The sequence below is a fragment of the Melanerpes formicivorus genome, unplaced genomic scaffold, assembly GCF_026170545.1.
Source record: "Melanerpes formicivorus ecotype bairdi unplaced genomic scaffold, bMelFor1.0.p_v2 SCAF_7, whole genome shotgun sequence".
In the NCBI taxonomy this organism is placed as follows: Eukaryota; Metazoa; Chordata; class Aves; order Piciformes; family Picidae; genus Melanerpes; species Melanerpes formicivorus.
In genome coordinates, this window is record NW_027142359.1 from 2,542,520 (window position 1) to 2,553,648 (window position 11,129).

The following is an 11,129-nucleotide window of genomic DNA, read 5'->3' on the forward strand; positions in this document are numbered from 1 at the left end:
CAATAAATATATAAAATAAGCAATTATTCATGGTTTGAAGGTGAGTTTGAGCTTTAAACTTACTCACCATTTATCATAGAATCACTGAATGGCTCAGGTTGGAAGGGACCTCAGAGATCATCTACTCCAACCTCCCCACCATTGGCAGGGACACCTCTCAGCTAGACTCAGCTGCTTAGGGCCTCATCCAACCTGGCTTTCAAAACCCGCAGGCAGGAGGCATCTGTAACCTCCCTGGGCAGCCTATTCCAGAGTCTCACCACCCTCCTGCTGAAGAACTTCTTCCTGAGATCCAGTCTAACCCTGCTCTGCCTCAGCTTCACACCATTCCCCCTTGTCCTGTCTCCAGACACCCTTATGAAGAGTGCCCTCTGCAACCTTCCTGGAGGATCCCTTCAGCTATTGGAAGGTAGCTCTAAGTTCCCTTGGAGTCTTCTCTTCTCCAGGCTGAAGAGCCCCAGCTCCCCCAGCCTATCCTCATAGCAGAGGTGCTCCTGCCCTTGAATTATCTCTGTGGCTTCCTCTGGACTCCCTCCAATAGCTCTGTGTCCTGGGGACACCAGAACTGTTCAAGGTGGGGTCTCACCAGTGCAAAGGGGCAGAATCCCTTCTCCTGACCTGCTGGCCACATGTTATGGATATTCTCCACCAACAGACCAGTAAAAAGGAAAGAAAGTGTTCCTGGCAGCCACCTGTTCATCCAAAGAAGCAGTCTAGGAATCATCACTTTTCTGAGATGGGGAATCATGGTGCACCTCACACATCCTATGGCTATCTTCCCTTGCAATTGAAGTCTTGAGAAAAAGAAACATTGGCTGCCAAACCTTTAACATCATTCCCCATGCTTCTGATGTCTCTCTTATTACAGAAAAGCCCTGGAGATTGCCCCCCAACTTTATCAGGCTTGACTCTTTTGGCTTACGTTCAAGGTGTAAAAAATGCAGTTACATTCAAACACACACACACACACACACAGGCTCCCAAGGGAAATATCCTCATGTGAACAGTCTCAAGGACTGCTTCAAGACTCTCACCATGGGGACACCTGGCATCATCTCCCAGAGCTGTTTGTAAAGCTGAATAAACAGCAATTGTTAAATATCCCATTAATAAAGCATCAATGAGGTCTGCAGTACAAAGCTTTCTGTGGAAGCCCAGCAGAGAACAAAGATTGGTCCTCACACAAAACCTGGAATGTAAATTAATTACCAAGAGGTTCAAAGCTTCCAAATGTATTCTTTCAGCAGTCAGCCAATTAACTTGTCAAACACTCCTTAACCAAAGCCACTGATGTTTACCACACTGGCCACTTTACATAAAACAACAAGTTTAAGAAAATGCCTTGATGCTAATTGGCAGCCTCAGTAATGGAATTACAGTCAAATTAGAATCTGTTAATTTGATTTTGATAGAAGCATTTAGAATTTATTATCACCAGAGCTAAATCACATTATGTACTCTGGAGTCTAGTCTAACTTAAGAAACCTAACCCCAAAGCAGTGTTTCTTTCAACAAGCAACAGGATCTGACTTTTTCAGACTTCCCCTGGAGTCTTCTCAGGCTAGAGGGAAGACTCCAGCCTAGAGGGAAGACTCCAGCCTAGAGGGAAGACTCCAAGGGGATCTTAGAGCTGCCTTCCAATAGCTGAAGGGATCCTACAGGAAGGCTGGAGAACAACTTTTCATCAGGGTGTCTAGAGACAGGAGAAGGAGGAATGGTTTGAAGCTGAGGAAGCACAGGGTTAGACTGGATCTTAGGAAGAAGTTCTTCAGGAGGAGGGTGGTGAGACTCTGAAATAGGCTGCCTAGGGAGGTTGTTAATGCCTCCTCCTGGGGGTTTTGAAGGCTAGGCTGGATGAAGCCTTGAGCAGCTGAGTCTAATTGAGAGGTATCCCTGAGCCTCATGGTGGGGAGGTTGGAGTAGGTATCTCTGAGGTCCCTTCCAGGCTGAACTATTCTGGGATACTATGATATATAGATGTTTTTGTTTATTCTTTTGGGATAAAGATTAAGCTTTTTAATTTAAACTTTACTATGCACTATTTTACACAAGCAAATGCAGTATTGTCATTAAGTCTGGGAATAAGAGCATAATATGAACCTGAAAAAGAATCGTAGAATCAATACAGTTGCAAAAGATCTCAAAAATCATCAAGTCCAACCTGTCACCCAAGACCTCATGACTACTAAAACCATAGCACCAAGTGCTGTGTCCAGTCCCCTCTTGAACACCTCCAGGGATGGTGACTCCACCACATTCCAATGGCTAACAACTCTGTGAAGAAGTTTCTCCTCACCTCGAGCCTAAACTTCCCCTGGCACAGCTTGAGGCTGTGTCCTCTTGTTCTGGTACTGGTTGCCTGGGAGAGGAGACCAACTCCCTCCTGGCTACAACCTCCCTTCAGGTAGTTGTAGACAGCAATAAGGTCACCCCTGAGCCTCCTCTTCTGCAGGCTAAACAATCCCAGCTCCCTCAGCCTCTCCTCATAGGGCTTGTGCTCAAGGCTTCTCTCCAGCCTCGTTGCCCTTCTCTGGATGCATTCAAGTGTTTCAATGTCCTTCTTAAACTGAGGGGTCCACAACTGGACACAGTATTCAAGGTGTGGCCTAACCAGTGCTGAGCACAGGGGCACAAAAGCTAGACATCAGCTAGGATTTTCTAAAGACATTGCTCATGCTGTTCTCCTTGATTGCCAGGGTGCTGGTGCGATGTTACTCAGCAACATTCCCCAGGGTACCTGCCTTGTTGCTCAGAGATAAACTGAGCAGGACTGAACATTGTGGCAAAACAAAGTCATTGAGGCTCTGTAAAAGACCATGTTTGAATTAAAGCATCCATTCATTCTGCCCCTGTACACTGCACTGGTTAGGCCACACCTTGAGTACTGTGTCCAGTTCTGGACCCCTCAGTTTAGGAAGGATGTCGACTTGCTGCAATGCGTCCAGAGAAGGGCAACGAAGCTGGGGAGGGGTCTGGAACACAAGCCCTATGAGGAGAGGCTGAGGGACCTGGGGTTGTTTAGCCTGGAGAAGAGGAGACTCAGGGGTGACCTTATTGATCTCTACAACTACCTTACGGGAGGTTGTAGACGGGCAGAGGTTGGTCTCTTCTCCCAGGCAACCAGCACCAGAACAAGAGGACACAGTCTCAGGCTGCACTAGGGGAGGTTTAGTCTGGATGTTAGGAAGAAGTTCTACACAGAGTGATTGCCCATTGGAATGTGCTGCCCGGCGAGGTGGTGGAGTCACCGTCACTGGAGGTGTTCAGGAGGAGACTTGATGGGGTGCTTGGTGCCACGGGTTAATTGATTAGGTGGTGTTGAATGATAGGTTGAACGCGATGATCTTGAAGGTCTCTTCCAACCTGTTCCATTCTATTCTGTTCCATTCTATTCCATTCCATTCAGCTGGAATGAAAAGGAATAAAAGGAGCATCTTTGCTACTACTGTTACCGCAGCACGCAGCGAAACCTCAGGCAGACAGATGTGTTACAGCCACTTCTGGCAACCCATTTTGGACTTCGATAACTACTTGCAGGCGAGGGAGAGGCCACGGAAGGCACTGTTAAGAATGCCATTCATAAGGAGGCAAGGAAAACACACTTAGCTTGCTTCTGTTTTCAGTATTGCCTGTGATTTATTTAAAATACTTATTCCAAACAGCCAGAGTGAGTTAATAATGTTATTCCTCCCAACCCTTCAGTTTTCATAAACACAAGCCCCATGCTTACTTGCAAAGAACTCAAAATAACTTTGTGTGCTATCAGATAAACGCAGCGCTTTAACACAATAAACCAATGAATCACAAATGCTCAGCATGTCACTATTTCATCTGAAGTCGATGCCTCCCTATCTTCCTTTGCCAAAACACCAGGCATTTAAAGTGAAGTGCTGCAGAAAGGCTAGATGAAGTATTTATGATGATGTTTGAATGACCAAAGGTCGCGCTCTGGAAAGGAGAATTCAACACCACCATCAAACACTCAATTTGTACTTCTGTTCTATGGATGTGGAGTGAGATGGAAAGCAGGACTGACCAAGCAGCTGGCACCCAGATTGAAATGAAGTTCTACAGTGCAGAAACCCAAAATTGTGACTGAAAAAATCTTTAAGTGCCTCTTTAAATTCATGCTCTGCTGGGCATCGGAACAAGGGGAGCCAGAACTGCTGTAAAGCAGCGAGCAAGAAGATGAAGGGCAAGAAAGATTGAGCACATTGGCTTGCTTAAATTAATTTTCATTTGGCCCATGAAGCATAACTGAAACACACACACCAATGCCCATTCCTATGGGAGCACAGATAAGTGGGTTTCTCTCTCCTTTTTTTTTTTTGTTTGCAAAGTAAAAGCTTACAAAAGAAACAGGCACTTCCTTTCCATCTTTGCCCTCTCCATACAAAGAGCTACTGTTCCTTAATCCAAAAGCAATCCAAATGATTTGCTGGAATTAACTTCTAACACTGGCTAATTTGTTTTTATTCTCATTCTTCTTCAGTATTCCACTTCCTTATTAAACAGCTGCCACAGAATAGCACTGTAAACTGGGAAGATGACCAGAAAATGCCTCCAGAGAACATTACACCAAAAACGCTTCCTGCCCAGCTGAGAAGTTGGCTACAGAGTTGAGTTGTCTTCTACCTCCACTGACCCCACAGGCATCACCTTCACGGGTGAACCACTTATCCTGAAGTGCTCATCTCAACCTGAAGATTGTTCTGACAATCACATTACATGCTGAAGGCTTTACGTTGACACAAAGCTTACATTTAAAATGAACCAACTCTCATTATCAGCCCTATTTTTTTCCCTGAGGAAAGGCTGACTCCAGTAGCCTTTGTTGCATCAAGAATGAAAAAAATAAATAAATCAGGGCTTATTATTCCCAAATCTCAGAGAGCATTCCCAGAACCAGAACCTGCACAGAAGCTCTACACCAAGGCCACTAATTTTTGAGAACAGCGATGCCGAAACCCAGGAGTGCTAAAATGCTAATTCCACTTGACATTCTGATGGCATCCAGCCAGGGACTCAATGCCAGAATCTACCACAGAGCTTTATTTGATTGCTTAATTGTTTTACAAGGCCAATTCCTATACAAGCCACACTGTAAAACTTCCATGTGAGAATGCCAGCAATACTCACTTTTGCAAAGCTCAACAAAACAGGAGACTGACTTCAAATTGATCAAATGGTAGGGTGAAATCCATCTATCCACCAGGATAAATACTTTGTTGTTGTTGCTCTAAATACAGCTTTAATAAATACAGCTCCTTCCACTTAAGGAGCAAAGAACTCCACAAGCTGAATGCCTGTGGTACTCCTAATAAAGCACACTCCGTCAGCCTGATTTTACTACAGCTAAAGCAGAGGTTAAGTTACACACCCACCGTGATGCAGCACATCTGTGGCAGAGCTGCTTCTGGTACAGAGTTCTAATAACAAGGAGAGAGGTGTTTGCACACAACAGTTCTGCAGCATGACTAGTGAGAATGTTCCTGGCACTGCTACTCACTACAGTCACTGGCCTGTTCCTTTTACAACCCCCCCCTTCTCTTGAAATTAAACAGCATCCTGGGTGAGTATGATTACAAACCTTATCTAGGAAAATCTGGCATGTATCAGCTTTTGATCCAGTTCAACTACAAAAGAAAATAATCAGAAGAGCATAACAGGAATAGCTTGAAGGTAATATAATCTCTTCATCAAGATTTACCCCAAAGGTCACAGGAATGGCTCTCAGAAGCTGTTTAAAAACAAACCCAGATTATTTTAGTAAAGGTTATACAAACTGTTGTTCTACACTCAATACATGAAGTGGGTTCCCACCCATTACCCTGATTTTAGGCTCTCTGGTTACATTAGCTGGCCTGCTCTTCTCCATCTCTTTCCCCCCACCTCAACTCATGAAAGCCAGCACTTGTGGCACTCCTGACAGTTCATGGACACAATGACAGACACTGTCATCACGTTCATTTATAGCCTTATTTTAAACTATAAGGATTTAGTAGCAGTTCATAAACAGTTTATCTGTCAGGCACATGAAAAGCTGAGCATACCACTCCTCCACCCCCACCCCACAAAGAATCACTGCCTAAGGAATAAACACAGAACTCCCAGCTCCTTGCCAAAATGCACTTCGATTTACTTCAGCTGACAGACATACACAGAGAACTTATGTCAGATCTCTAGCAGAAGCTGATGATCTCAGCCTATCGAAGTGCTTTGGCACCACACAGGCAAAACTTCCAACTGCAAAGCTGAAGTTGAACTTCCTGACATTTCAGAAAGACTGCACAAACAAATGTGAAGCTGCTTTCCTATGTCTAAAGTTGCCTGCCCCTTTCCTTTCAATGAGTTATGCCTGACCATGCCAACAGCATCGATAGCACAGATACTGCCTTAAATCTGAATCAACTGAGTGGTCTCTGGAGGACATTAACCTGCTGGAAATGAAGCTTTAGCCCTTGTGAAAATTAATTTATGTCTTATCTCAAGTCTCACACATAAATCACAAAGTGCATGCTGGACCAGCTCATAGCAGCTGTCTTGCTTCTGGGCCAGTTATTCCACACTCAGGCTTCTCCAACACATCCAAGCACCCCTGAAGGCCAGCAGCCTGGACCACTGAAAGAGGAGTCACACTCTTTTGTTCACTCTCCCATTTAAAGAAGCCATCTTTGACTAGTACATGTCTCCAGCTGCTGTGCTATTCTCAAAGACAAGCTTTTCTTTGATCAAGATGCTCAGTGAACAGAACAGATCCTGGCATTATGTAACAGCAAACAAATAAGCATATGCTAACATAATGGATTCATTACTGATTAAGGAAAATGCAAAGGGTTTAATCATTCATAAATCTATTTTTATACATGTGGTAAACTGTGCTCAGCCATATAAAAAAAGGGCGGGGGGGGGGGAGAGAATGTAAATACAAAGAAAAGACCTGTTAAATGTGTCTTGAAGAATGATTAAAGCATTCTTGGTGCTTTTGAATTAATCTAACCCCAATTTTTGTTCACAAAGAGTTACCAGACCTGAAAATTGTATTAGTGTGCAACAGTTAGGCTCCTTGGTTTAGGTGTTCAAGTACATTGATGATACATAAAATTCCCAAATCAAACCAAAGATCTGATGCTCCACCAGCTTCATACTAAAGAAAAATAGCCTTCATTTCATTCAACACAGGAAGGATGTGGACCTGAGTCACCATCCCTGGAGGTGTTCAAGAGGAGATTGGACATGGCACTTAGTGCCATGGTCTAGTCATGAGGTCTGTGGTGACAGGTTGGACTTGATGATCCTCAAGGTCTCTTCCAACCTTAGTGATAATATGATACTGATGGAGCAGGTCTGGAGGAGGGCATGAAGATGATGATGGGGCAGGAGCACTCTGCTACAAGGAGAGGCTGAGGGTGCTAGGGATGTTCAACCTGGAGAAGAGAAGGCTCCAGGGAGACCTAGTAACATCCTTCCAGTACCTGAAAGGGGCTACAAGGCGGCTGGAGAGGGACTGTTTGCAAAGGCCTGGAGTGGTGAGAGGAGGGGCAATGATTTGAAATAGAGGAGATTTAGACTGAATGTTAGGAACAATTTCTGCACCTTGAGGGTGGTGGAACACTGCAACAGGTTGCCCAGGGAGGCGGTTGAGGCCCCTTCCCCACAGATATTCAAGGCCAGGCTTGATAAGGCTCTCAGCAATCTAATCTAGTGGAGGATGTCCCTGCTCAGTGCAGGGGGGGTTGGACTGGATGAATTTTGGAGGTTCCTTCCAACCCAAACCATTCTGTGATTCTATGATTTATGACAACACGGAGGAAAACACACTCTGCTTGCTGTTATAGAGATGACACTGAGGGGGAAAAAAACCCCAAAGTAACACCTGAATTAGCATATGCCAGCATGGGGTACAGTATGTTTCAACATAGTGTGTATGACTACAATGAATAATACAGCTATTTGTGTGAAGGCTTTCTGTACAGCCAGCAGCTTGTGTTGAAGGGAGGACTACTTATTCATTAAACACCTCAGCAATGGCTGTATGGCTAATCTAGAGCACGCAGCTCTAGATTACAGATGAAGAGTTAAACACCACCCCCAAGAACTGATAATAGGCTTTATAAAAGAGGGGGGAAATTACATATGTCAAAAATCTGATAGGTTGCACTGCAATACCAGACAAACATGCAGGGGCAACAACCCTAAGCCTTAAGATTTCCCTCAGCGTAACTCTTCCATTAAAACCCCACTGTTCTGTGTGCCTGTGCAGGGGCTGACAGATGCTCAGACGCAAATGAATCCAATCACTACATCTGAGGTATGAATTTATACAAAGTTTCACGTGGCAAGATGCTTCAGCCCTTCTGAAACACCAACTTGATGCAGTCATTCGCCTCTGTTGAAATGTTTTGGTTTCCCTCCCGGGGGGTTAACAAGAGCTTAAGTGAAAGCAAACAAGAAAGTGAGAGGCAAAGGGAATTATAAAGTGTAACTAAGATTGATCAGACAAACAAGCTGAAATAACAGGAGCAAAAAATCCTCTTAAGAGCTGTCAGAGAGTCATTTGTAATATGAACAAGAAAGGGGTGGGGGAAAAAGTGCTTCTCTGGAGTTTATGGTGACAGCTTCTCTTGAGATGTCACACTGACAACCCAGACTGCCCCATCCATAACTCTTGGTAGGAAAATCCTCCCTTAGTGGCTACAGAGATCTTAATGCAAGTGAGCAGAACCCTCATTCTCTCCCATCCCTTCTCAGCCAAGGTTAGAAACCAGTTCCCTACTGCTTCAATCAGTGAAGTTAAACTGTGAGACCTCTTCTGCAAGGCACACATGCCATCCCACAGATCACCTTACCCCACAAGCACACATCAGCAGCTTCCATGAGCTAAGGATCTATCCCAGTTAATTCAGCAAACAGGATCATGTATCATTATTGTGCAAGACTGGCTGAGGCTAGGGATGATCTGTGCAAGTGCAGCTACGTACAAGAAGACATGTGCATGTGTCCTTCATGTATACATGTATTTACAGATGCATACACACACAGACAAAGAAAGATACTGCTGTTGACGCAGGAAAAATCCTCAGGATCCTGTGCACTGAAGCCTGGGAGGGTACAAAGCTTCCCTGTGCTTTTATTCACATGCTCAGGCATCTGCTACTGATCACTTCTTCAGAGAGAGACTGTGCAAGGTGGCTCTTTGGTATCACACAGCTGGGCTGTTCTTCTGCTCTCATCCCCACAAGTTCCAGAGTCTGGACACCACTAATTAGCCTTTTTCATACGAGCACTTTAGGAAAAAGGCCTGGAGGAGCAGAAGGCTTTACAGCTAAGTGCTACAAGCCTGTTCCAGGCTGCAGGGAAAGCATCATGAGCGTTATCTGTTGGTTGCAGAGTTCAGTGCTCTGGAAAAGGATGGAAGAGAGAAGAGAAACAGGCAGACAAGAAGGAAGGAGAGAAACTGGGAAAGGCTGGCATTCTCCAGCACTTCAGGACCACTTCAGAAAACAGCTATAATTTAAGTTCTAAGTTAGAGCCTTTGATGCGAAAATATTTGAACTCAGTGCAATCCTATTTCAGAATCGATACTACGCCTATCCTAATAAAAGTGTACATAAAGTAATACCCAGGGTGCACTTTCCATCGCATTGTGCAAACAGTTAAAAAAATTAGATAGTCATTAGTCACTCGGATTATGCAAGAAGGCACAGGAGGGGAGGTGGGGGGGAAGTGTGTGCGAAAAAAAGAATTAAATAAATAATCCCACAGTAGCCACACATTCCTAGAATGCCAAGGAAAAGCCTGGGCGCTCTTCACCTTGCAGCGATCGAAACGAGCAGCCACGGCTCGCAGCCCCCGGCCTCGGACGGGAGCAAGCCGGCGAGGCGGGAGGGCGGCGAGAAGAGAAGCCTCCGACCCGTGGGAGCTGGGGCTCCCCCGGGGCACCCGCGTCCTGGGGCGACGCCTGTCCGCCAGCAACCCCGCAGCAGGGAGGCTCCCGAGGAGCTTCCACTCGCCCCGCGGGGCGGCCGGTGCTGACAGGAGGCCGGTCCCGGGGGCAGCCCACCCGGGGCAGGCCGCTGCTCACCTCGGTCTCCACCACTTCGTGGTAGGCGGGCGGTGGGTCGAAGCCACCTCCTCCTCCTCCGCCGCCGCTGCCGTCCCCGTCGCCGCCGCGGGGGCCTTGCCCGCCGGCGGGGGAGCCGTGCCCGCCAGGGGGGCCTTGTCCGCTCTCCATGGGCTCGTAGCCGCCGTAGTGGAGACCGGGCCGCTCGTTAGTGAGTAGCGCCACGGCCTCGTTAATGTCGTTCTTGGCCAGGCGAAGGGCCTTGCGGATGGCGGCCGCGTCCGAGAAGCCCATGCAGAGCAGCGTGGTCATGTGCTGCTCCTCCTCGCTCTCCATGGCCGCACCGGGCCGGGCCGAGCCGGGCCGGGCCGGGCCAAGGGAGAAGGGGGAGGAGGAGGGGTGGGGGGGATGGGGGGGTAGGGGGAGCTGCGAACCGAAGGGCGCCGGGCTCAGGCGCTGCCCGCCCCGTGCGCCGCCATGTTGACGGGAGCGCCTCTCCCCTCCGCCGCCCCCGCCCCCCCGCGCGCCCTCCTCACACACGCGGCCCCTCCGCTCCGCCCCGCCCCTCAGTCCGGAAGCGGCCGCCGAAGCCCTGCAGGGGAGAGCCCGCGTCACGTGAGGAGGGGAGGCGCGGCGCCAGCATGAATGGAGCGGACGGAGGCGGGAAGAAGGCCCGCGAGGCAGCCACCGTCGCTAGGGCAACGTGAGCGGGAGGGGGGGGGGAGTGGCCGAGGGGCTCACGTGAGAGGAGCGGCGTTACCACGGCAACGAGCCCGCGGCCCGGCGGTGCGGCGGAGCCCGCCCCGAGGGAGCGGCGCTGCCGGCCGTGGGCGGCACCCTGCCCGCAGGTAGCGCCTCCTGTAATTGCAGCCCTTGCTCTCAATGCGTCCCACAGGGGCAGGGGTGGTGGCTGGGCATTCGCAGAGACGCGCGGCAGGCTCAGGAAGGGTGTGAGGGGAGGATGCGCAAGGGCGGCTGTGGGCAGCAGCGTGTGAGCGGCTCGGGCGGGCGGCGGCTAGCCGCTGGCCGCCTCTCGGATTGAAGTGAAGCCACGTCCCGGCCCCTG

General features: G+C 48.2%; 1 protein-coding gene across 2 annotated transcripts in view; it reads right to left on the reverse strand.

Moving 5' to 3' along the window:
- The window catches only part of USP24 (ubiquitin specific peptidase 24), an 86,183-nt gene extending 75,609 nt beyond the window's left edge, over positions 1–10,574 (reverse strand). For both annotated transcript variants that reach the window (XM_068140671.1, XM_068140670.1), the window contains exon 1: positions 10,085–10,574. In XM_068140671.1, the coding sequence (XP_067996772.1) occupies positions 10,085–10,399 (315 nt within the window). In that variant the 5' untranslated portion in view covers positions 10,400–10,574. The remainder of the gene's footprint in view (positions 1–10,084) is intronic.
- Positions 10,575–11,129: the final 555 nt, after the last annotated feature.